Source organism: Podarcis tiliguerta (genome assembly GCF_965153285.1).
Source record: "Podarcis tiliguerta genome assembly, chromosome: 2".
Classification (NCBI taxonomy): domain Eukaryota; kingdom Metazoa; phylum Chordata; class Lepidosauria; order Squamata; family Lacertidae; genus Podarcis; species Podarcis tiliguerta.
In genome coordinates this window covers 64,737,919-64,765,732 of record NC_139535.1, presented here as the reverse complement: position 1 = coordinate 64,765,732, position 27,814 = coordinate 64,737,919, and the positions used below count along the sequence as shown (strand labels likewise).

Sequence of the window (27,814 nt, the reverse complement as noted above, 5' to 3'; positions counted from 1 at the left end):
AGCTCCAATATTTTGTTTGCTTTGAGAGGTAGTCACTAGAGCTGCAAACCCAAGAGCCACAGCTTAGCAGAGTAGCTCCATCCAATTGGAAGTGATGGGCAATGTCCCATATTCTTCCTTTGCCTTGTGCTTTTGCGGGCATCTGGCAATAGGCACACAGGGAACCATGTGCTGCTCATATCTACATTTTCAGGAAAGCCTGCAGCTGAGCACTGTTCCCCAAGGCCCTCGTGAACTTATCCTTCCATCTGTCCTGCATGAGCAGGATGACACGGGGAGCGTTCTTCTAGCATCATACTCCTTTGCTCTGCCTTCTAGAATACTTCAGAGTATGAAGCCGAGGAAAGAAATGAGCGTGATCTTAGTGACACAAGGAAATCTGTCCATCGTCACAGTCTGGAAGGAAGAGAACGTGTGCAGCTCATTGGGAAGGACGGAGCATAGAAAACAAATGTGCACTTTTCTTTTCCCTTCATGATTAAATGGTGATTAAATTCCTGATTTAGTATCTGACTTTTTAACAGTGGCATCTAAACAAAAGACCTCTCGCTCTATATAAAGTATAATTAATTTCTGATAAGGGATTATGTTTTTGTGGTCATTCAAGCTCCTTTCATTCAAGTGCCTACAATATAATGGCATTGCCCACAGTGTAGTGAAGAAGAAGAAGAGAAGAGTTTGGATTTGATATCCCGCTTTATCACTCCCCTTCAGGAGTCTCAAAGCGGCTAACATTCTTCTTTCCCTTCCTCCCCCACAACAAACACTATGTGAGGTGAGTGGGGCTAAGAGACTTCAGAGAAGTGTGACTGGCCCAAGGCCACCCAGCAGCTGCATGTGGAGGAGCGGAGACGTGAACCTGGTTCCCCAGATTACGAGTCTATCGCTCTTAACCACTACACCACACTGGCTCTAGTGCTGCAGCTTAACATGTTGGTCTGTGTGGCTGTGATGTATACCAGACCTGCAATGCATTTATAACTTGTTCTTCAGAAACTTGTATATGCTCAAAGAATAGCACTCTATCAACCTATAGGCAGTACTTGAAGTATAGCCCATCTCATCCTTAGGGCTTGGGGTATTGATCCATGGAATCATAAAACTGTAGAGTCGTCAGGGACCCTGAGACTCTTCTAGTCCAATTCCCTGCAATACAGGAATCTCAACTAAATCATACATGGCAAAACTCTGCTTAAAAAGCTCCAAGGAAGGAGAGTCCACACCTCTCATGGGAGTCTGTTCTACTGTAAAACAACTCTTACTCAGAATCTCCTATCCTGTAAGTCGAATCCATTGGTTTGGGTCCTAGCTTCTGGAGCAGGAGAAAACAAGCTTGATCCATCCCGCATGTGACATCCCTAACAGATATTGCGGTCTCCAGCCAAAGTCAATTGGGATTATATAGGTCCATAAATAGTGGCCACCAATCAATGGCTAGATAGTGAAGATTCTGGAATACAGGTGTTAGATTATGATGATGAGAATTTGTAAACCACACTATACCAATAGATCTCAGGGTGGTTCCCAATCCAAAATTACAATATAAAAAACACAAGATACATAATAAAAATAAGAACAAAGACAGCTCAATGCAACCCCCTTCCACAACACATCTGAAAGGGTATCAGATGTCAATTAGTCAAAGGCCTGGTTAAAGAGGAACGCTTTTGCCTGGCACCTAAAGGTGTATAATGAAGGGATCAGATGAAATTTATTACTCCAAGTGATGTAGTAAATCAAGAATTTTTGGCAACCACCATTTCACAACAGGTAATATAATAATCTGGGACACGGGTGGCGCTGTGGGTAAAACCTCAGTGCCTAGGACTTGCTGATCGTAAGGTTGGCAGTTCGAATCCCTGTGGCAGGGTGAGCTCCCGTCATTCGGTCCCAGCTCCTGCCCACCTAGCAGTTCGAAAGCACCCCTAAGTGCAAGTAGATAAATAGGTACCGCTTTATAGCGGGAAGGTAAACGGTGTTTCCGTGCACTGCGCTGGTGCTGGCTCGCCAGTTGCAGCTTCGTCACGCTGGCCACGTGACGCGGAAGTGTCTTTGGACGGCGCCGGCTCCCGACCTCATGAGCGAGGTGAGCACGCAACCCTAGAGTCGGTCACGACTGGCCCGTACGGGCAGGGGTACCTTTACCTTTAATATAATAATCATGCTTAAACCATCATCATGATTGTCCATCACACAGACCCCAGCCATGGAAAAGAATTTGAGTATTAGCATGGAGACTACATAAGTCAGATGAGGAGGAGAAAAAAAGACAATCCACTGTAGCCTTATGAGTAAAGTGTGCCTTTCAAGCTATTTCCTCCCAACAAAAATGGCAAGTCTCAAAATATGGTCCACAAGCATCTTGCTATGAAAAATACCCTAATCAACCCAATCACAGGGACATGAACGGAGACTGAGAGTCAGGAACCCACAGAGCATAGGTATCTCATGAGTGTGAAACCCAGTGGGCTGAAATAATGCTTATTAGTACTATTATTGATTAATTAAATTTATAAAGCACCCTTTAGTAAAAGACCACAGGGCAGCTGGCAACATAGAACATAACAAAAAATGCCAATATACAACACCATATCTATGCAATACATAAATAAATAAACCACTTATAGAAACACAATTCTAATAATAAATACTTGATAAAATGCAGATTCTCATAACATGAGTTATTACCTAATCATCTCAGGTACAATTATAATATATGGCCAATGGTCACAGTTTAAAAGTAAGGACTGGAAAATCAGCAGCAGGGCATTCAAAGTACAAAAGCAGTACAAAAGAACACAATCTTCTCTCTACACAAAAGTAGCTTTTAATTCCTACCCCTCACAGAAAAGGATAGATTTACCCAGCTCTCACCTGGGAACTTTCCTTCTCTGTCCCAGCCTCTGACCCTGGAATAACTTCACTACCCTGCCTCTCACTCAGGGCCCTTCCACCACCGACCCACCACAGTCATGTTGGTGCTGTCCTTGGCTTCAATGGCATCCCAGAAGGGGAGACACCCAAGGCTAAAACCTTGTGGTGTTTCCCCCTTGAGGAGACTCTCACCGGCATTGGCTTCTCACTGGGCAGCCCACTGCCTGCCTACTAAACAAAGACATACAGATCAAATGCCACAAAAGAACCTCACCATCATTTCACATTGTCTCAAACACTATCAAGCATTCTTGATAGATAGCTAATTTATCAAATATCCAGCAATCAAGTTATGACAAATCATGTGCTGTAGGTGCTTATGTAAACCACCAGTTCCCTTGCCTCAAGTGTTCTTCCCCAAACAGTATAAACCTTATGTCAAGGTGCCTAAACTTTGGCTCTCCTGATGCTGGTGGACTATACCTCACTTCATTCCTGACTATTGGCCATACCAGCTGGGGCTAAAGAGACGCTAACAACTTCTGGAGTGTCATGGGCGAGCTACTCCTACTTTATGCAACCCCCCTTTAACTGCCTGACAGTAGAATCCTATATGCACACTCCACAAAGTTCAATGGGATTTACTCCTGGGTAACTGAGTATAGGATTTCAGTCTGAATTAGCTCAAGAGTGACAGTAGGATCAAAGTCAAAGAAGACCTTTACTTCACGAGTCCTGCATTCAATTGATACATCTCTCTGCTAGATGTACCCACCATTACAAAGTACCTCAAAACTCTCAGGAAAACGTTTCATCCCAAGCTATTACCTGTGGTTGCTAGGCTCTGTAGTGAGTGAAATTGGTGCCCATTATGCCTCAGCATTAAGATACCATTCACTGAATGAAGCCTTATTCAAGCCTAAGTGTGGCAAGGATGCTCTTCTATCTTGGTGGGAACAGTAAAGCAAATTGGAAAGCAGAAGAAAACCACCAGCCACCCAAGTGCACAGGGGGAAGAGTTAACACAGAGAGCAGCCAGCAATCAATTGCTGCGCCCAGCCAAGCTATTTGTGCCAATACTCAACTCTCCAGGAAATAAAAGGCACAATATTTCTCACATAAAAATGTCTGCTAAAACAGAGCAGTTTCTTTTTCTGAATCACCCTCCAGCTACATGACATTTATTTGCGAGGCAATGTCTGCTGAGAGGCAAACAATTATTATTTTTTTAAATCTGGAAAAAAGGATCTACATTAAGAGAAAGTTATTGATTTGCAAGATTTGGTAAAATGCATTTCAGAAATCTCTCCCTCCCCCTGTCTCTCTCTCCCTTCTCTATCTCTGACCATGGTAGTTGGGTGAGATTTTAATAACTGCTTTCAGTACAGCATGTCCAATATATCGAGCACATGAAATCTTGTTTATTTCGTGCATTGCTCTCAGGTTGGACCCAGCCACACTTTCAAAGCACAGGATGGGGGAGAACCCACAAATTATCCTTATCTTTAGCAAACTGCATTCTGTCCCAGCAAGATTCACTGGGCTAAAAGAGACTCCTGACGCACCCCAGGACTACAGCAAGCCTCACCAGGAAATGTGCCCCACTCCTACCCTGGAGTGGGTAACAGCATGTTAAATAGATTCTCAGGAAACCCTACTGCTGAAAGCCAAAGAAATTTGCCGATGATGGATATCGGCAAGCATGGCAAGATGTAGCCCATGGTTCCTGGTGTCAAGGACACTGCTGGGCATGCTTGCAGCAGGATCTGAAGATGCCATAAAGCAGGCATCCCCAAACTCGGCCCTCCAGATGTTTTGGGACTACAACTCCCAGCATCCCTAGCTAACAGGACCAGTAATCAGGGATGATGGGAATTGTAGTCCCAAAACATCTGGAGGGCCGAGTTTGGGGATGCCTACCATAAAGTATGGGAAATGTAATTCTCATGGCTTCTCCATTTCCCATGGCATTTTTTTTGCACCTATCTCACATTCTTATCCCTCCTTTCAACCAAGAACCTCAAAGTGGGGGACTCCAGTTTATCTTCCTCACAACCCTACAAGGTTACGGTGATCTGCCAAGGTCATCGCTGTGGCTGAGGAAGAGTACAAAGTTTTAGAAACCAAGTAAGTAATTCAAACAGAATAAAAGTCAAGATGGTCTTTTATTGACAAAGGTCTACAAATGTGCTCATCTGTTTATGAAGTAAAGATCCTAAAATAAGAGTGGCTTGCTAAACAAGTCGTGCCCAACACATACCGGTAGCTTGCCATTGTATCCTATAAAAGGGGGCCGGTTTTTAAAGCATAGAAATAAAGAATAAACAAAGCTGAATATTTTCCTGAATTCAAAGCAAATAACTACTTTCCAATATGAGTTATTATATTGCATGTTGTGTGTGGCTTAAATTCTATTTATGTTTTGTCAGTACTGTAAAACAATTTCCCAGATTTTCTTCAACCATTCTGTATTTCAGGCCGCCTCCAATGTTCAGCAATGCACAGCCTCACCTGCTTTTATGAAGTTGGTAGCAACTATAAGTCTACCCATTTTGTTTCTGCTTTTAAATAACAGTGAATTGCTTTGGGATTTTCTGTAAGCTGACAATTTGTAATATGTTCTATCTCAGCACTTCCATAAGGTACAACCACTATGAGGTGTCTCTGTGTTAGAAAATGAAATGAATGCAGCTACAGAAATGCCGCCCCATTTCACCCCATACAAACTGGTATGGACATTCATCTTTACATATTTTTACTTCAACATTTTGTATTCATAAATCCTATATTTCATTTAATGGTTACATTTATATCTTGCCTTATCTCTACATAGCCCAAGGCAGCACACACAATTCACCCTCCCATTTTATCCTCACAACAAGCCTGTGAAGTACAATAAGCCAAGAGATAATGATTGAATCCCAAACCAACCAGTGAGCTTCATTGCAGAGAGAGGATTTTAATCTGGGTCTCCCAGGTATGGCAGAGATTCTTAACCCGTAGACTACATTGATTTTAAGAACTATGCTACCATGGCTTTAATGAACATTTTCAGTTATGTGCTACTGATCTTTTTCAGTACAAGACTTTTGCAGAAAGTTTGTGGTGTATTCTGCCCCACCTCCATACCACAACCAATATAAAAAGTCTGAATGCATTGAACAGTTTTGTACAGCAAAAGTGCTTGAGCCTCAGTGGTAAAATGAAGTGTTCCAGTAAGTATCTGTCGCACTTAAAAACGAACATCCCTCAACCAAGGAACTCATACTGACAAAATTAGATTATTAAACTGTGCACTGATAAAACATCTGGTATATATTGGCAGGAAAAATCACTTTAACATGCCTCCCATGGCCAGGTAGATTGAAATAAAATTGCACAAAGGCTCATTGAAAAGTGTTCCTTATTTTTGTTACCATTAGTTAGAATGCATACGCATAAAGAAGTCTTCTATAAACATGTCCTCCACCCCACACTCCCTCTCTATGTTTCAGAGCTTTCCCTTGTAACACTTTTTGACCTTCACATGTTCAGTTCCTTCTCTTAACCCTTTACCTTATAGAAGGAAAGAGTATATGTTATACATTAGCATTAGATCAGGAGTCTGGAAGATTGTGTAGTTTGCTTATGGGCTCAGTAAACTGTACACCTGGGGATGAATAAGTTCAGGAGAAAATGACAACTTTCTCATATGATTAGGAAAAGACATAACTTTAGAGGCATAAATAAATCTATTTTTTTCTTATGTGCTGCACCAGGTGTTTGGCTCCACTTGTGAATCATTTGGGGAGGCTTCAGGGAAAGCTTCCTTTACCCCTTCAACCATCATTTTCAAAAATGTATTTTTGCCAGCTTTAGGTTCCATTCATTCTAGTGAAATGTTACCTTGGTCACTGCAGAGCCAAAGGTGGCAGGACCCAAGTGGAAGCAATCTCTAAAACAGAGGAACTTGCAGCCCTCCAGACTCCAGCTCCCATTAGCTCCACTCACCCTGGACAGCGGATTCAAGGATAATGGGAGATGTAGTCTAAAAGGTAAAGGTAAAGGTACCCCTGCCCGTACGGGCCAGTCTTGACAGACTCTAGGGTTGTGCGCCCATCTCACTTAAAGAAGCCAAGGGCCAGCGCTGTCCGAAGACACTTCCGGGTCACGTGGCCAGCGTGACATCGCTGCTCTGGCGAGCCAGAGCCGCACACGGAAACGCCGTTTACCTTCCTGCTAGTAAGCGGTCCCTATTTATCTACTTGCACCCAGGGGTGCTTTCGAACTGCTAGGTTGGCAGGCACTGGGACCGAACAGCGGGAGCGCACCCCGCCGCGGGGATTCGAACCACCAACCTTTCAATCGGCAAGTCCTAGGCACTGAGGCTTTAACCCACAGCGCCACCCGCAACATCCAAAGAGATCCAAAGATCCCCACCTATGCTCTAAAGGTTGCTATCAAGCAGTCATGGTGGGTTAGAATGAGCATTCTGCTCTTTACTTGAACTGGACATTCAACAGATATTACTCGAAGACAGAAAGCAGAAGGTATGGATATGCATTGATGAGAAATGTCAAGACAGGTGTTGAATTAACTATATGAACGAGCCGAGATTTACAGTCCTATTCTCAGCTTAATAACTAATCTGAGCCAAACCTTATAATGAAAGAAAAGGAAATCCATCATCATAGATTAGTGGTAGAGCACATTCTCTACATACATAATATCCCAGATTCACACAAAAAGGCTCTCAGATTGCTGAAAAATACCTCAGCCTGAAATCCTAAGGGCTGTTGCCTGCTAGGGTAGGTGTTACAGGTCCAGACAGACAGAAAGGTCCAGCCTCACAATTTCTCCCCTTCTCCCACAATTATACCATTTCTCTGACAAAATCTGAACTTTCCATATCAGAAAGCATTTAGCGTGGTATGACAGCCTGGAATTTCGAGTCTGCTTCTTCCCCACTTCTCTTCCTGCCTTCCTGGTTTGGTCCAAGTACAGAAATATCACATTTTCAGAGAATGGATTTTGCCATAATGCAGAATAATGCTTGCCCTTGAATTTTGCACATATCCCTATATTGCTGAGGACTGTAATAATTAAGACACAGCTAATTTATATACATTGACAGAGTGTTTGCTTCCTAGACAGCATTTGACCAGTGAGTAAAAAAGCACACGGAAGCATGTTGGAAATCAATTACTGCAGGAAATGTTTTTGTACAATATTAAATAGCATATTTGCTGAATGATATGTGAAAGTATCTCAGCTTCAATCAAATCCACATTCTTTAAATTTATATGCAAGATTCATTTTCCTGCAAATTATTCACCTCTCTTTCAGTGTGTCATGGAGAATCAATAATTAGGCACATATTTTTCCCCATAGTGGGTGGAAATCATATGCATGTAAAAAATGTGGTCTGCCTAGTTTTTCTGGGGAAAGTCATACCTCAGGGGTGTTCACATTTGCAAATCAATATCCATTCCAGAAGACAGAAGAGTGGGAGGCAGAAGCTTCTGAAGACATTGTGGGAGAAGAAAACAGGTGGCTGAGGACTCAGGAACTTAATGGGGCCTTAGGGAGGTTGTTCCTTACAATGGAGTAGGGTACAGTGACAGTCTTTGGTATAATGCAGCCTCCCACAATGGAAAAGCAGAGTTTATGAAGATTATTATTATTGATTAGATTTCTTTTCATTCACCTAGAGGTCCCATGATGGCTCTGTAAGAGAAGGCAGTCTTTCAGATATTTGGGGTGTTAGTTGTTAGGGCTTTAAATACTAACATGAGCACTTCTTGTATTAGGCCTGGAAACAAACTGGTAATCAGCAATAAGCATGCTGAATTCTATGACACTTACATATACTGTAAGGTAAAAGGTAAATTACCCCTGGATGGTTAAGTCCGGTCAAAGGTGACTATGGGGTTGCGGCGCTCATCTTGCTTTTCAGGCTGAGGGAGCCGCTGTTTGTCCACAGACAACTTTCTGGGTCATGTGGCCAGTATGACTAAACCGCTTCTGGCACAACGGGACATGACGAGTGGTAGAGTGCACAGAAACGCCAATTACCTTCCCACCACAGCAAATGGTGCTGTGGTCTAAACCACTGAGCCTCTTGGACTTGCTGATCAGAAGGTCACGGTTCAAATCTGCTCGACAGTGGTGAGCTCCCATTGCTCTGTCCTAGCTTCTGCCAACCTAGCAGTTCAAAAGCACACCAGTGCAAGTAGATAAATAGGTACATATACTGTATATAGGGTTGGGAGTGTCGTTTTTGCCAATTTACCACAGAAATAGCTCAAAAATATCCAATTTCACTTTATGGCAACCCTACCAAGGACAGCTGTATTTCATATTATACAGGCACGGGAGCATCTGTAGTACTCCAGATGTTGGACTACAATTTTAATGATCCCTGAGGTCCAGCAACACAGGTTCCTCACACCATCTTAAAACAAACGGGATGGACCTTTGTCTCAAAATGAGATGGAAAGATGTTGGATTCAACCCAGGCTATGATAGTTGCACTTATACCACAAAAGTATATTCAGTTCAAATATGGGCAACAGAAAAATAGAAAATAAATAATAAATATATGCACTTGGACTAGGTGAAACTTTCATAGCTGTTGCAAGCTGGTTAGTGACTCAGAATTGAGGGGAAAGTTAGAATATCCATTTTTTAAAATGTAAAATATTTTTTATTCCCATTCTTCTGGTGCAAAACCACCACTAAGACCAACTTCCAATGTTTAAAAAGTACAGTTTAATAAAAAGAAATATAAATCAACCTACTTAAGAGGCAGGTTCAATAGCTGAAACATAAAAACCAGTATTTACTGTGTATAGCAAAAAGCCTGCCAGAATAATAAAAAAGTTGTCAATAACTGGCAAAATTGGAGAGAAAGAGGTAATATTGCAACATTTGCAAGATTTGTACCCAGATACTGCAGGTGGCGCTGTGGGTTAAATCACAGAGCCTAGGGCTTGCTGATCAGAAGGTCGGCGGTTCAAATCCCCGCGACGGGGTGAGCTCCCATTTCTCGGTCCCAGCTCCTGCCCACCTAGCTGTTCAAAAGCACGTCAAAGTGCAAGTAGATAAACAGGTACTGCTCTGGCAGGAAGGTAAACGGCGTTTCTGTGCACTGCTCTGGTTCGCCAGAAGCGGCTTAGTCATGCTGGCCACATGACCCGGAAGTTGTACGCCGGCTCCCTCGGCCAATAAAGCGAGATGAGCGCCGCAACCCCAGAGTCGGCCGTGACTGGACCTAATGGTCAGGGGTCCCTTTACCTTTACCTTTACTGCATCATAGGTTGTGGAGGTGGGGTCTTGGGGGGGAGGCACAACTTTGGAGAGAAATGGTGAGGCCAGTTGAAAGAGGCTGTTCACTCAGATGCCAAAAGATGAACAGGTAGAAAACAAGACTAGAAGACAGTGGTGCCAGAATGGTGGGGCAAGGCAGTCTAGAACCAGAACATGTAAGGTATATTTGCTATCTGGGCTGAACTCTGCTCAGAGGATGTTCTAGGAAAAAGAATGCAGAGTAATCAATGAGGAGCAATGAAAAGAAAAGTAAAATTCTCCCCCCCCCCCGAATCACAAGCAATGCACAAGCAATGAGCTCAACTCATTGACATTCTGTGGTTCCGCTCTGCTTGTGGCACAAAGCCTTTTAAGAATACATCCTTTCTTCGCTTCACAGAGCTTCCTAACATTTATTTTATTTTTAATTGTAAAGAAAAGAATTGAAAGCCTGCCCCATTTGTGCTTACAGCAGCAGACGGCTTTTCCATACCAGCTTGCAGCCCAACAACTCTTCCAAGAATGATGTTCTTCCACCTTGGGTCCTCAGATGTTGTCAGACTACAACCTCCATCACCCCCAGCCTTAGCCAATGGTCAGGGATGATGGGATTTGTAGTACAACAATACCTGCGGACCCAAGGTTGAGAAGCGCTGGCTAAAATGGCCAGCTGACCACAATATATTAGGTGGCGGCAAAGGGCAGCATAATAGGTTTCACAGAGTTTAAAATGTGATGCATTTCTATTCTTCTATTTGAAGAATCAATAGACAGGAGTGCAACAAGGCTTTCCCCTCTCTATTCCCTGCAAATAACCCCAACCAACCTCCAGAACACAACACACAGGGAAAGGAGAAAGGGGTCTTTCATCTGACAAGCTTAATTGCTTGTGCTGACAGAAGTTTTGCCATAGTGCTAAGTTGAATTGCTCCCTGTATCTCCTTGGTTGTCATAATGAGCTACCTTAGTTTGCCTTTATATTCCAAAACTGTTTCGCTGAATGGTTCTCATAAATTACCTGGACATAATATTTATTGAATTCTCTATGTATCCCCATTACCTGGACATAATATTTATTGAATTCTCTATATATCCCCATTTCATTATCTGGCCTGCTGAGACAACTTCAGGTTTTGGGGGCTGTTTTTTATTGTCAGCTTGTGGAAGCTCTCTTGGAAGCAATACACAGTATATAATTAAATACCTCCAGGAAGCCTACAAATTACCCATAGTCTATTTTTCCTCAAACCAATATTTCCAGCCACCAGAGGGTTTGGTTCCGATCATAAAATCATTTGCTCTCAAGTAATCTTGTTAAAGTCAGTGAAGCCATTCCGCAGTCTAAAAACTTTGAAAACACAAAGGATTGCAATCCTCCTTATAGTTCATCTGCCCAAATCCCACAGATATCACTAGACTTCATGCCCTTGCATGCAATGGATGATGAAGGTACACCACATAACCTGTTAAGCACAGTGGGAGTTCAATTAAAAGCCTTGGGTGTCAGGCTGTAGGACCTTACTTTGCAAACCACCACATGGAAGCCCGCCAGCCAATCCACATGGCCAGCATCTTAGGAGGTCACGTGATCAAGGCGAACTATGTTCTGCTTCTGTGTAAATCCCTTGTTCTACTGTTGCTCTTCATCTACATAGTTGTATGTTTTATTGTTGTAACTTGAGTCCTTATGGTGAAGAGTGCAAGAGAAATTCTATTAAAAAATAAATCAACGTAAATGTGGCTGGCATTCAATGCTTATTTATCCTGCATGCCTGTTTCTGCTCACTATTCCTCTGACCCTGCCTTGCTGAGACTATTACTGTCACACATTGCCTGACATAAGGGTTTAGCTCACTTTATGAACACTAAAACTGCATTGTAAAGAATTTTGGACCACGTGTTAACAGCCACGATAGAAAAAGGAGGTTGGAGACTTCAGAAGGCGAAAGCCACTTGAGGTTCAACTAACAGCACAATCCTAAACTCATCTACTCAGTATTCAGTGTATCTTACTCCCAGGGAAGTAAAGTTAGGATTGCATCCTAAATTTAATTAAGATCAAGAGCCGCTTATGAAGTTATGCTAGCATACATTCCTGATGGTGGCATTTATAAACAGTGTGGACTCCACTCTGCTGGCATGGGTTTAGAAGAGTAGCACATACTAATGAGTGTGACTTGAAATCTTATAATAACATTTCTGACTGCTGAAACCGCATCCTGTTCCTCTGTGCAATTCTGTAATTGAATTTAGATTACTAAATGGAATGCTATGGATGTTGCTTTCTTTATCACAAGGACTCAAAGTGATCTTGAAACCGAATGCCGCTTGCGTAAGGGGAAGGCCCTGTACTCAGCACGATAATAGATTTAGGTAGGTAACAAACAAGGAGAGGCATATTGCCGCTCAGAAATAAGAAGAATGCATGATTCAATTTCTGTTCGGCATTGTGTAGTTTATTTCTGGGTTTTCATTTAGAAGCACTAAGGTTTGACATTTTGTATGACATTATTTACAAGGGCATTGCCGTCAGAATGCTTGCTAAAAATATGGTCACCTGAAGAGATGATCAATGAGCATCCAGCCATTTTATACTTAATGCTCTTGTTTATTTCAGTTCCTTATTTACGAAATGAGCTGCCTGCTTGCTTGCAGGTGTTACCTGTTGGAGGGGAGTGAAGGAAATCTGCATATTCTTTCATATGAAGGTGACAATTTATACCACTTGCATTGGGTCAAATTGTGTCTCTTACTCCTCAGTGACAAATTTCCAGGCTCTTACAGAATATGTAATCAACTTACTCATGAAAGAAACATATTCAGGAACTCTGTTGATTATTGAGACAAGGAGTCTTGTACCTGAGAATGGAATATGTCTTTTCTGGTTCAAGATGAGAATTTGCTGCTCTTAAATTAAATAGAACAAGGCATTTCTAAGCTGAATCAGAGAACAAATGCCTGCATTTTTTACCAAGTTGCTGTATAATTTTAATTTGCTACATGGCAGTCAGCTCCTCTGAAATGCACCTGCCAAATGATATTGTGACACGCAGGTCAAAGTAATTATATATTTCTAAATGTTATGTTTAAGGTTCAACCCCTCCTAAATCAAAACTTAATTCATTTCGGTGGGATATGTGTAGGAGGAACTGCATTTCATGGACTGTAACCTTGGTGTCTATGAGAACATGTTTACTTGACTTTCTGAACTTGTAATTGGAAGTGCACCACATCATTCTAAAATTGTTTATTTGATCTTAAATTAGTCTCACTGTGAGTTTGATCAGAACTTCAAGAAGAATTCACTTACAGAAATTAAGACAATTCTGTCTGATGCTTTAAAATAACCATTACCCTTTTTAATGTTTTTTTTTTAAAAAAAATAACCATTAAAATCTGTCTGATGCTTTTTAAAATAACTATAGCCCTTTGAATTAGAAAGCTTTCCTCTATAAATTGGCATACATGGCCATCCTAGATGCCCTGAAAACTTTGGGTCCATTGGATCCCAAGTCTATAGATAACTGAGGGATCTGATCCTCAGCCTTTCAGCTATACCAGCCAGTTACTGCAGCAGTGGAAAAAGACGAGACAACTGTCCTGGCTGGTCTGAAAATTCACGAAGCAAGGAGATATCTGTTTTGGGTGTGCTCATGTGAATTGGTGAATATCTACATGCATCTGAAATCTGTCTTTTAGATTATCAGATGTGGGATTTTAAAACAAATTTGATATTGAATATTCTGCAGGCAGGTTTATCTTTCCCTGCTATGGCTCCATTCAGGGTTGATGTTATGTCCTTACCTATCAATTGCTGAAGACTGATCTGTAATATTTTAGAGCAAGAGAACTCAAAGTTTGTTGCTAGCTGGTCTCTAAGGATGTTTAAGAAGGTGATATATGGGATTTTTGTTATTTTAAAAAATGCCCTCCCCGGTAGTGTTTATTGGTCAGAACATTGACCGTCAACTCACTCAAGATGAACCCTGGCCCAAATCCATAAGCAGAGGCAAAATGAATCATTATTCCGTATATCTTAGGTTGACAACTAGCTAGAAAAGAATCAATAAAGCGACTATTTCTTGAAGTCTTCTTGCTTAGAGAATCAATCTTTCAAAATCTTTCCATTATATTTTGTTTTATGGTGTATTTTAATTATTCTGTATTTCAATAGTTTTGCACAGTTGGTGTTTTTTAAAAATGTTTAGAAGCGTATTTTGGCAGTGAGTAATATATTAGTAAACAAATAAAGTATTAATAATAAATATAGTAATGGTTAATAATTTGATTGTTAATATATTATTAATAATATATAAAATTATAAATAAACAAATAGCAATAGTATTCATGGAAATAGTTCTAGCTGGAAATCCTACACAGCATCAAATACTGATTTCTCAATTAAGTATTGATGGGATTAACACCTATGCTCATTAGAAGAAACATGGCTGGGTAATCAATATCTAATTTGAGGTGAATGTCTATTGCATAATATATTTTACTGTTATTTTCCCTGCAAGCAGTCAACATGTCCACCACATATAATTGCAGAATTCCTTGCAAGTCAGACCCCTGTTTCTGATGATTACACACTTTCTGAAACCCATTTCTTATCTGGATTGATTCTTAATCTTTAAAACACCTCTGGCAGCCAGAGGCGTGCTAACAGAAATATGGGTGCATTCAAAGCAAATGCTATTCCTACCTCAATTAACAATTCTAGATACTTGGTGGTTTCCTTTTCAAAATGAAGGCAGTACAGCTGTCATATTGATTCTTGCCTCTAGCAGTGGTCAGGACCATTTTCTGTCTTATCCCCCTTCCTTCCAAACTCCCAGGTACTGAAGTCACAGAGGTTGGAACCAATCCATCAGTTGTGCTGACATCTTGACACACTCAAAAAAGAAAAGGCTTTTTCTTTTCTTTTTCAGAGCTGTTCTCCCGGCCCCAAACACTTCTGCAAAGACTTAATGTGCAGAGGAACCATATCAGGGTTTTTTGTTTGTTTGTTTAAAGGCGGCAGGTGAATTTCAGTGGCAGGGAAAAGAGGGTGAAGGAACTAAGTAGTATGCACCATGACTGCAGGATTTCTGATACCTACAGAGGGCAACCTATTGATGGTACCTGACTCCAGGTATCACCAGGGCCAATGTACCCATTGAATGGAGGGGCTGGAGTGTGCACAGTCTCTCAGGAACCCAAAAGCAAAACTGATAAAGAGCTTGGAAGGTATGGCATCATGGTACTTCTGAAACTGAAACGACTACATTCCCAAAGACAGACACTTGGGAACAGATCGATGGGGATTAAGCATCAGACTATGACCATTTCAAGCACCCTCCAAGAAACCATAGCTAGAACTCTACCCTTCTTAACAGAAGCATGAATAACGTCAATGACTTTTCCAGTAAGATTTGAGATACTATGTTTGAAACTAGCTTTTCAGGATTTGGTTCAAATGTGAAAATATGTTGGGTTCTAATAGGGATGGGGGAGATGTTTGTTCCATTTACATTTTGAAATGCATAGGCCTCATCCATTGGTCCCTGGCCAAAATTATAGGATGGAACAGAGCCATGATTTTAAGCGTAGGCAAAGCTGGCATGGAATGGAAACACCCACGGATTCTAACAACCTGCCAAGCAGAACCAAGAAGGGTTCTCATTTCCACATTCCAGTGATCATTGTTACATGAGTGACCCAATCAAATTGATTCATGTTTCTTTCATCCATACATCTAAAACCATCAATCTAGTCTGAAATAAGATTTCTTCATAACAACTTCTAGAATGTTATCCTGAGCACGCTGAGCCCAGGGAGGACAAATAGCTGGTAGCTTAATTCTTTATTGACAAAGCGCACATTTACGGTAGCTCTTAAGATGCACGGAACACACACACTTCCAACAACTAAATAGATGGCATGCCCTCACCAGGCTTGTGCTCCAAGCTGGACTTCTGGGGCAACAGCTTGACCATGCCTCTGTCCAAACTTAAGTACCTTCATCTGATGGGATGCACACAAGCAACCAGCATGGAAGTTGCTGCTGGGCCTTCCTCTTTAAGCCCTTCCTGGTCCTGGGGGACAGCAGGGAAAGAGATGGATGGGATTCCACCCCCCCCCTCAGGTGCATCTCTTCATCCACTTCTGGTGTATTCTGCCCTTCTTCCCTTGTCTCCAGCTGCTACAACTCTTCCCTGTCCTCCAGCCCCAGCCTTGTGTCCTGCACCTCCTCTTCTGTCCCTGACTGCTCAGACTCTTCCCCTTCCTCCAACCCTGGCTGCTGCCTTTCAAGAGGCACAAAACTACACAAATCACTTCCCCCTTCCCCGGACCAGCCTCTGACCCCGCTGCCTCTGCCACACATTCCTTGGAGTCCTGCCAGTCCCTGACACATGTGCTTTCTCAAATGGTCAGACCAGGAGATACCTTAAATGTGTGTATGCATTTAAGGTGTCACGTTTTTTGTTTATCAAATAGAAGCTGCAAGAGCCCAAGCAGAGATGCAACCATAGTGTGTGCGTGTGTGCATGTGTGTATGAAAATAATTTTAACTCTTTCCCTCCATGGTGCCATCCTACACCCCTCTGAATTTGCTACTTTGACATTAATAGCAGCTCTCTTCTAAGGATGAAGAGCTGTTTGGGGAGGGATTTTCACTGGGATCTCAGCACGTGAGGAACAGATCATTTCCCACCCCTGCCCACCATGGTTCTGATCCTAATCCACCCCCAACATCACGGCTGCAATTTGAAAAAGAAAATGCAGACATTTTAAACACATACATTTAACATATACTGTATTTTGCCGTCTATAAGATGCCCCCATGTATAAGATGGCCCTTAATTTTGGGGACTCCAATTTAAGAAAATAGGGGAAGATCTATCCATGTATAAGACACCCCCAAATTTTGGACATTATTTTTTAGGGGGGGGGCTAGTCTTATACATGGAAAAATACGGTAGTTTAGTTTGGTCTTACATTTTCTTTGTAAACTCTTTGATATCATTACGTGTGTGTTGGAGGGGGAGAAAAGATTTTCATCTTGTATTACCTTAAATTCTGTCTCAATGTTGGCTAGTCTTGCCAGTTCGTTGCTTAGCTCTAAAGCGGTAAGAACAGGGTCTTCACTAGAAAGAGCCAAATAAGCAGCACTTGCTAATCCTTTGTAGGCATTCATCCTCGATCGCGAATGACTGAACGAATCTTTCCTTTGCTTCTCAAAGCATTCATTGCACTTACAGAAGTAGTCGTGGGGCCTTTCTATCCGTGCCCCTTTCAGTAGCAATATATGAACAATTTCATATTCCTGGCAATGAGCAGCAAGTATGATAGGAGTAATGTCATGGGAAAAGCGCGTTCCATCTTCATCATAAGCGTAAAAATCGTCGTCTCGTAGCTCTTGCTCGAGGGGGCTGAGAGTGAGACGTTGTCCTTGTGCAAAGGCCGGGTGGTTCAATATTGCTTCCACAATACGCACATATCCTTTGCTGATGGCTAACAAGAGTGCATCCCCAACGCGAGCCAGATTCTCCTTCTTCAGAAGGAGTTCAGTGACTTCCAGGTGTTCATTGCCCACTGCCAGCTGCAGAGCATTTTGTCCCATGTAATCAACACAGTTGAAGTTCAAAGTTTTGGATTCCTCCAGCATTTTCCGTACCACCGGGATGTTCCCATATTCTGCTGAATCCAAGAAGCGCTCTTCCTCAGGTGTCAAGCTGGTGCCTTTCTCATTGAACATGTAGGCTGGGCCTCGGGTGGCCTGCCTCCGCCCTTTCTCCCGGAGGGTGGTGTGCCGTCGATGCATGATTTTCAGATATGTGGTTTTTCAAGCCTGGGGGGAAATAACAGAATATAGTGGATTTCTAAAGGCGAATGCTGTCTGTCTGTCTATCCATCTATTGATTACCTTGTGCTTGATCTGACTTTTATTTCCCAGTGATATCCATAAAAGAGTCAAGCAGAAAGTCTTAGGTGCTTAGCTCTGCTATTGAAACACATGTTTGTCATAGTCAGAATAAACCCCTTGGAATTAATGGGCATAACTAACTTAGGTCTATTCATTTCAGTGGGTCTACTCTAAGCTGGGTACAACCCAAGGAACTTAAAGGTTTCTGAGACTGAAAGTAGAATTAGTTTAGTTGGCACCAATTGGAGATTTCATTTAAGGTTAATTTCTGGGGGACGGTGGGATATTTTTGAGAGCAGAGTTAAGGAAGGCTGTGTTAAACCTCTCCTCCTCAAGTACTACAGTTCCTGTGAAAAATGGTCCACCCTGTCCAACTTTAAAATAAAAATAATAATTCCATGTTGTAACTACAAACTATGCAATTGAAGTAACATCTCGTTTGAGCTTAACTTCAACTGGATCATATCCATTATTTCAAATCATAAAGTTTCTTCTAAAGCAGGCACACAAATGCTTGTCAACATGGCATGTTTTAAAAGGATTTACCTATATCTTAATATACTGACCTGTAATGAATATTGGTCATACTTTTAGGGTGAAGTACAGATTTGATTGTTGCTGCATCATCCAAAGTTATGAAGTGGCCATTAAAGGATCAGGCATATATCTGGATTTGTTTCACTGAGATTTTCCTTTTAAAGCAGAATTTTACTATCACAGCACACTTTAATTACATAGAAACTTGGGATTTGGATTCAGAGCTCAATAAAGTCAAAAATAATGTTTGCATTTTGGATGACACCTTCAAAGGCTCACACAAAGTGGAATTCACCACAGTAAATTGTGCGGTCAATAATTCAATACTACTTGGAATCATTCCAGGGGCAATTAAGTACTGATGAAAGAAGGGCACAAGATTCAATAATTCATGGCAACATTCTTTTCCAGGTTCTCAGCAGTTTTACAATATATTGTTTGAAAACTGAAGCTGTAATAGTAATATATAAGCCACGTCGCTTCTCTGAAGTCATTAATCTCCTTAATAGATTCCTACATCTGAACGTATATTCTCCGCTGAGATCTCATGTCACAATTTAAAACCAAAGATTGCCAAAGGTCACCTATTAAGAAGATTTCCTTCCTGGAGAATCCCTAGGGATCTCTGAAACATCACATCAAAATGCAGGTGTTCACTTAGTGCTCAAGTGTGATTTAGATGATAAATGGCTAGGTAGCTCCAGTGGAATCCTAGACTTGCAATAGTAATCATCAGGTGAAATTCTATTGCTAATGAGAGAAAATATCTGCTTTATATTATTTTAGTTGTTATTTTTCCTATATCTATCACAGGAAAGCGGGTAGAGAACCAAATATGAATGAGCTACCTCTTCTCTGTGTCATGCCAGGTCCATGCTGGTAGAGCAGTGATGAAGTTGGGTGAGACTGAGACCTCCTGTTCCATTTTAAACACACACACACACACACCTTCCCTCTGATTAATTAAAGTGGGAGAGAAATAAACCAAACCAGCTCTGAGGCTGAAGTACTTTGTCCTAAATTACTGGAGCATGTCAGGGGATCTTACAGCCTCTGGGACGCCCTCCCAGTGACCATAGGATCACAGGTTTGATGTCTAGGAAAAAGGGAAATATTTACTCCTAAACGCTTGATATAATTTAATTCTTTAAAAAAACAAGAACAAACCACAACCGGGATGGTTTAGAATATCTATCTTGTGCTATGGGGTTATTTCAGACACACAGCTCCCTGAAAGCTGGTAGAATAGTCAATTACCATACATCCAGGTTTTTTCCTGACATTTTGACTGTTCAGCAAAATTAGCCCTGACACCATTTTTACACCCAAAAACCAGGACCTGTCAGGGATTTTCCTGACCTATGGTAAGTCTAAATTATGGTCCATTGTAGACATTGTCAGAGAGATATAAACAAAAAGGTGTGCTCAGCACCCACCCCCAAAGGGTCCAGACATATTAATTACTTTCCATAATCACATTTATTGTTAAACCAGGTCAAGAGAGGTGGGAGGGGTAGGGAGGGAGCAATTTGATAGTAGCGAAATTTATTTTTTGCCATCAGCACAGCCATTTCCCATTGAGAATTAAATGCCAATATTTATGGCTAACTTTTTCAAAGCATTGGGAGGCTCAGTTCCAATTACTTGTCAGATGAGCTGGCTGTTTAGAACATTTCTGTAGCTTTCCAAATCACAAAGGATGAACAACAAAGCCAAACAGATTCAAAAGAGACCTAACTGAATGATGAGGAGTAAAAGTGGTGGTGAGCTTTTAATGAAACAATGGCCAAGTGTGGACTTGAACAGAGCTGGAGCCAAGAACCAGCATGGCTGGGCATGTGCCAGGGGCCCAGACTTCAGCAGGGGACTCAGTGACAAGGGCCTCCGGGACCTCCTGCAATGAGAATGTACACAAGACCTGAATAAGGTTGCAGGCTTATTTTGTGTGGCTGCAGACATGTGGGAAGCTCTGGTTGTTGGGAACTACATAGAAAAGCAAATGGCAGTCCCAGAGCTTAAGGAGAAACCTACATATGATCCCAAACAAGGAGATTGCTGGAGCAGAATGTATGGAAACCATCCTGTCAAAGGGGTAATTTCTTAAATACGTGACTTTCATGGGAGCTGAGAAAAAGTTTGACTGAAATGAAGTGGGGGAAAGCAGGCAAGCAAAAGTTATGGTAAAAATAAGTCAATAAGGACCAAGTCCACCATCTTGCAATTGCTTATCACTTTTCTGGTTTTGTATTACTTATTGATAGCTTTCTACACTCTACAAGGAGAAATCCCACATTAGGCTACATTCCCACAGTGTCTGCACAATAAAGCAGGAAAGCAGGGCTGCAGGAGTGGGGCAGGCATGGGGCAGAGCCATTCTCCTGATTGGCAACACTTAGCTGAAGGGGGGCAGGGCAATGGTTGGGTTGGGGCTGCCCAGGTGCACTGGTGAGAGTTCTGGATTGGTCTCTCAGTGTACCTGGGCAGACTCAACCTCACCATTGCCCTGTTGCACCTCATCAAGGAAAATGGCAGCAGCATTGCCATTGTTGGGACAGCACCATGCTGGACTGGCTGCTCTTGCAACCAAGAGCCTTGTGGTACCTTCAAGACCAATATATTTATTAGATCATGCATGGGCAACCTGAGGCCCTCAGCCTACAAACAAAACCTCCCTGCAAGTGTTGAATTCAGACCTTTGTCAAAAGTAATCAGCCTGTCCCCGCTCTGGAGTTTTGCTGGGTGAAAAGAAAGATGGAGAAGGCAAAAAGAGAGAGAAATGGGATGAAGCCAGCCATTTTTGATTTTGGCCTCGCCTTATTCCTGACTTTTGTCCCACTGACAGCCAGCATGTGACCCCATAAAAAGACTAGCCACAAATGAATATTGCCTTTATCATAAAAATCATAAGAATAAGGTCTAAAACTTTCTGGACTAGACTCAACTTCATGGAATGCATAAAATGTCACCTCAATTTGGCAGGTATATACAGAAGATTATGTATATTGTTACAGATTGTGCTTAATGTATTGCCTTTCTCTCTGACTTCACTGCTTATACACTCACATGGTGCCACGTGCCTGGTACATGGCTGTAATATTTACCACATTTATTTATTTTTCTACAGTTCTTCCTTACATTTCTAAGCATTTGCCATACAAAACATCTGCCGTGTTCGCCTTAGTGTGGTAAGGCAACATGAAGCTAAAATAATTCAAACAAAATTGTTATTGAAATTGAACATTCAGGCTGAGAACCTGACCAAAACACACAGGTGATTAAGTCCCATTGGATGCTATGGGACTTCCTGCTGACTCCACGAAAACATGCAAAGATTTATGCTATCACAGTTTGTAGTGTAGCCCAACTACAGAGATGAATGAATTATGGCTCTAGCTCTAGCTAAAGGGGGGGGGGGAGCCTTCAAAAGAAAATGATTTTCTTAACTTTGAACACTTCCAGGCATAATGTTTAGCCATCAATTCATGTTCTGTTCAAATATATTTGAGTTGCCTTTGAATTATGACTGGAGATTAACAGGGCAAACTGTAAAGTCAGTGACAGGAGATCTGCATGCTATTATGTTTTTTTGTTTTTAAGTTCTTGCTCTGCCCTGGTTTGGGAACTAATCATATGTATAGAGTGAGCATGATGCATTCTTTAAAAAAAACAACTAATTGTGACTTGATTGCACCTATCTTAACATTTTTGTTCAATGGTGCTTTGCATTTAAATTACACTGTATTTGCATATTTTATGAAGGCTGCTAGTGATCAATCTCATCAGACACAGCAATTAAGATAGGGTACTTTTCTAGGAATGGTGTATTGACATTTGATGGCACTGGTGAACAATATTGTGATAAACAGTACTCTCCCAATCCTGCTCTAGTCATATTTTGTTGCTAGAATAATTTCAGCTCCATTTCTCAGGTACAGTGAGGACTACATAGCAGTCACAATGTATAGTCTTTCACACAAGATGTGTGTGAATCTCCCTTGCTGCATAGGAACATAAAGCCCATTGATTATAATCTGAGTTTTTTTATTAGCTTTGCCTAGGTCAAAGTTATTCACAAGTGAGGAGCTTCTATGTGAAGAGAGCATAGGGCTATATTCATTGTTAGTTCTACTAAGAACAGACCAATTGAAACTGAAGACTTAAGTTAGGCCACATTCACACCATCCATTTAAAGCACTATGACACCACTTTAAATTGTCATGGCTTCCCCTAAGAATCATGGGAGTTGTGGTTTATTAAGGGTGCTGTGAGGAGACCCTATTCCCCTCCTGGAACTACAATTCCCAGAGTTCCCTGGGAAGAGGGATTGACTGTTAATCCATTCTGAGTGTTCATGTTCATCTCCTATTCTCCTACAGAGAAGCCACATCCATAGATGTAAAGGTAGCATATACAGACTACAATATTGTGCCAAATTATGCATGCCTTTGACCAACTGATTTCAATGACATTTGCATGTGCATAATTCCCCCAATTTTTTTTTTTATACCTGAATGAACTAATCATCTTTAGCAATTTGTAAATGTAATTAGTTTTCAAATTGATAGCATACTAAAACAATTATAAATATGAAGTAAGATCATAGATGCTATGCCAATCCTTATCCCTAAACCTATTAAATGAAAATAAAAGAGGGAAATGAACAGGGACTCTACATACTTCCTTGGTTGGACTCAACAGGGCTTGTTTCTGAGCAGACATGTGTTTGTTTCCACCACATGCCACTTATTCTAAATATTTGTTCCAGATCTGATCATGCATAACCAACGTTTCATGCCTAGTGTATATAATTTTTCATTTTTGTTGTCCAACCTGATGTCCAGTCATTTCTTTATTGATGAAACTTATTTACACTTCAAGAACTCTAAAAACTATAGATTGTTTGGCCACAAAGCAGCTCCAGAGTTCCCTTTTTCACCATCATTTTGCATGGACCAAAACTGCATGAATATAATCTTAGAATAAGGTGATAGCAAGAGCAGCTTATAGGGGTTGGTTTATCTTCCCCTTCTGCTTGTTGCCAAAATGATGGGATTTTGAGAGAGACCCAAAGCACATGATCCAGATTGGCTTGTTGTATATTAGATCTCCATCACCGACACTTCTTGAAAATGACTAAGGGTCCCTTTTGGGGGGTGGGGGGTGGGAACGTGCTGCGCCACTTTTTCAGCTTTACTGCTCCTGCTCTGCTTTCTCCATCAGTCCCCCAACCCCTGCTGCTACTGCCACCATCTTCATTTCCAAGAGTGTCACAGAGACACTGCACAACTATTTTAAAAAAGGAAAGAGTGGAGAAGTAAAAGGGATATTTCATTGACCAGCATGGAGGACAAACCTGTGCGCATGTGGGACAAAATCATCGTTTTTGGTTGTCCCTTCTGCTCATGTATGTGCAAAAGAGTGAAAAATGTAAATTCTACATTTCTCTGCTTCAGACAGAACCCAAGGAGCTTACATATCAACAAAAGCAAAAAGCAGCACATTTCTTCACCGAAAGTGTATAATTTGCACACAAGTATCATAACTCTTGTCATTGCACTACCATGTCAAATATCATTCAGTTTCTATTAAGTAGGTCCTCATGGACTAGCCCCAAGAGATCCCAGGGACACAGCTGTGTGGAGGTAGAAATATTGGAGGGAGGGGGGAAAGAAATGTGCAAGTATGTGGTGGTGAGTGAAAATGGTATGGAGAGAAGAGCAAGCATTCTAGCAACCTAAAAGGGTCTTATCGCTGTTCAAGCCCATTGCCTTCCAGGTGTCTCAACAGCCATTCTAACTCTTGTACCTCCGATATTGTATAGCTTCTAGGAATACGATTCAGTGTAAGTACTTTCAAACATGCACACAAATATTGGCAGTTGGGCCTAGGGTCAGCTTATCAGTAAATCCTGCAGAACAATGTAAGTCCTGTTTCATTTCTCTAGCAATTATGCATCATGAAGAACATAGGCATATATGTCTATTTAAAGTAGTCCATCATGATAACTTTGCTTGGGCCTCCTGCACTTGTGAAGGCAATGCCTCCAATGAAAGCACAGGAATTTTGGAAGAAAGCCAGTAGCAAATATGTGGCTGTTTCATATTCATTGACTTTGCAGGACTCATCAGTCCTTGGACAAATGTCACTGATGGATCTTTACCAAAGTCTATGTACATAGGAAATAAGATAAGATTCACAAATTAATCTATGTCATACTTGCTATCAGAAACCCATTAATTTCATTTCAGTCCTTCCCTTTTTTGGCCTACCTACAGTTTGCCTGGCAGATACTTATTCTCATCCTTCGGCAATGAATAACTGAGGTTTTACTTCATGCTTCAGCCCTAGTTGAGAAGCATCTTTGAGCTTGTTCATGTTACACCTGGCCTTATTCCCCATAAACTATTTGAGAGCAACTTTCTACTCTTCATACCCCTTTTCCCTTTTGAAGCCTTCCACGCTTTACAATGAAGCCTTCAAAAACCACATGATTAGGATTCACATTGTACATTGAATCAATAGAGAATTATCCTGACTACTATTATGCATCACTTTTACATGCTCTTTCATTTGCCCTTGATTTTTACCAGAGATATCATTTGGAACTGAAGCTTTCGGACACTTACTGCTATTAAGTTATCATCATGCCAATGAGTTGCGGATGCAGAGTCAACAGCACTTTGCTATAGGCCTTCATAATTTGCTATGAATAACCATGTAAGCATATAAGGTGCTTTGCACTCTGTAATTCTATTACTTCCAGGGTGTAGGTGGGTTCATGTACTGCATAAGCCCCACTAACAAAAATAGTAGTATCAACTTAGCAGTATGTTGTTATTCTGAAATGCTATACAAATAGCAATATCCAGAAGCCATTGTTCAAGCAATTCTTGTTCCTGTGCAAACTACTGTAACTCTTCCAAGATTTCTGCCTCATTTCATTGAAGGTTATAGCTGCCCATTTATTTCAGTTTGCTTTGCTCTCCTCCTTGGTTTAATTAATGATGTGCTCTGACAGCGTAAGACTTGATCTTAGGTTTTCATAAATGGATCCTATTTGAGATCCAAGCTTTATATAGAAATTCAGAGATAAATTATTTCAGTTGGATCATTTGTTTTTATTTTCCCGTCATTTCAAATCTTATCCATCTGCTAATTTTTAAAAAGTTTTTTTTAATTAAATTCCAGTTTTAAAATTTAGAACTGAGAATAAGAAAGAACCCAGTTATGTAATTTAAACTACTCATTTAAGCATATAGCAAAATACTATCTATACTACTAGGATTATTTTTTGTTGAAAATGTAGAATCTTATCTTTAACATTGAAGCTAATGTAAAAAATCCCTTTCTCGCCCCAAGTGACCAATGTTAATTAAGCTGCTATAGTAAGAGTTCCTGAAAGTAATGCTAAATCTACAGAGACTGAGTTCTGTGTGAAATTGGCCTTTGAAAATATATTTTTTCCTGAAAATCCTCCAAGTTTGCAAACTATCAGAGTACAAATAGCGTTTATTCAAACATTTTACTTTTTTTTATAATAGTCACAGGAATTATGTTTTTCCAGTAGATGGCAGCATAATTTTGGCATTATATCAGCCTCTCTAAATATCCTTAATATTCACAATAAATGCTTCTGTAAACCTGTTTTTACTAGGCAACATCAGATTAATTAACTAACAATTTCCTTTTCCAAAACTTTGAAGGAAATACAATTAAAATAAGATCTACAGAACTGCACTTTTCTCCAGCTCTAAGGTTATGGATAGCACTACATCATCTCTCCCTATCCAGTGTACCTAGCACTGATTTTATTTTAGAAGTAAAAGCCCACATTGAAGAAGCAGGGAAACAACCAGACATTGCTAAGAAGTGTCAAATTACCCTTTTGTGTTCTATTAAGAATAAATCTGCATTGTTAATCTACACAAAGTTAGGTTTCATTCAGACAAAGGGCTCACAAGATTCCTTTATGAGAGAGAGAATTTGCACTTTAGAAGGCACCAGGAAATATTTCCTTGGGCATAATTAAAAACTGGTTCAAGTTGCATTTCACCTTAAAAAGCGACAGCAGCACAGACCCATCCCCTATGCCTTATAGAAAAGCATCCCCCATCTTACATTTATCATCCGAGGCGTGGGATCCTTTCCCCTCTAGATGTCTGAAGTCCAAGGTTGAACGGCAGGCTCAGCGAGCTCCATGCTTGTCACTCAGGTCGGCGAATCTCTGTCCGTGGTGCTGAAAATGTTATTTAATCTGGGCAAGCGGGACCCTTCAGAGGCAGAAGCTGCAAGGTTGAGCGGCTCTGTCCCTCGTGCAGCAATAGTACGCTGAGCTACGGATAAACTGCAACATTGCTACCACCTTCGCTCGACGGAGGAAATTTCCCAGGGAACCTTAGGGATTTAACCGTGCCTGGCTGATGTGTGGTTTCCTTCTCTTCTTGCTCTTTTGCTGGCTGCTTTGGCAGTGAGAGAGCTTACCCTCCCTCCCATCCTACTCGCCTGACCCAGACCTGCTCTATGTGTGCAGCGTCTATACCCATCTACACTCCTCTGTTTTCAATTATTATATAATGTAATTTTTTAAAAAAAGTTTCCCCTCATTCAGTCCAGAATGATCCCTTACAGTTGTTTTGTTTTGTTTTGCCTGGGAAATAAAATAGGCATGCAGGGAAACATTCCTGTTAAGCGTCACAGAAACATCAAAGGAAAATACCTGGTATGAAATGATACTTTGGCAGCCATCTGTGGCTTTACAGCACTCACACCTCCCATACAAGCTGCATTTAATGATTATCTCGGGTATCTGAACCTTCCTTTCTTTCTTTTTTACTTTGCCCAACAGGATAGTTTAGGCTGCAAAGGCAAAAGCTAGTGATGAGACACACTCCTCTCTGGTCGTTCAACTCCAAGCCTCACAGGAGCAAAAGAGAGAGAGAGAGAGAGAGAGAGAGAGAGAGAGAGTAATCTTAACAGTAATCCCACCCCAAACCTCAGAGCTGGCTCCAATTGTTGTCTCCAGACTTTCATGTTGAAACACCCATATCTGTCTTTCTAGGAGACCACATTCCACAAAGTCTAATTCGCACCTGTCTAATTTCCCTTTCCCATCCCTCTCCTTTATCAAAATAAAACTACCTGACCACATATTCCCGTTTCCTAATCTCCTTTGTCTTGTCAACCTATTAAATAACCTTGTAAGCCTAT

General features: G+C 41.2%; 1 protein-coding gene across 2 annotated transcripts in view; it reads right to left on the bottom strand.

Moving 5' to 3' along the window:
* The window catches only part of TRPC7 (transient receptor potential cation channel subfamily C member 7), a 105,810-nt gene extending 78,757 nt beyond the window's left edge, over positions 1-27,053 (bottom strand). For both annotated transcript variants that reach the window (XM_083428809.1, XM_083428810.1), the window contains exons 1-2: positions 26,726-27,053; positions 17,216-17,995 (exon numbers count right to left, since the gene is read on the bottom strand). In XM_083428809.1, coding sequence (XP_083284935.1) covers positions 17,216-17,968 — 753 coding nt within the window. In that variant the 5' untranslated portion in view covers positions 17,969-17,995; positions 26,726-27,053. The remainder of the gene's footprint in view (positions 1-17,215; positions 17,996-26,725) is intronic.
* Positions 27,054-27,814: the final 761 nt, after the last annotated feature.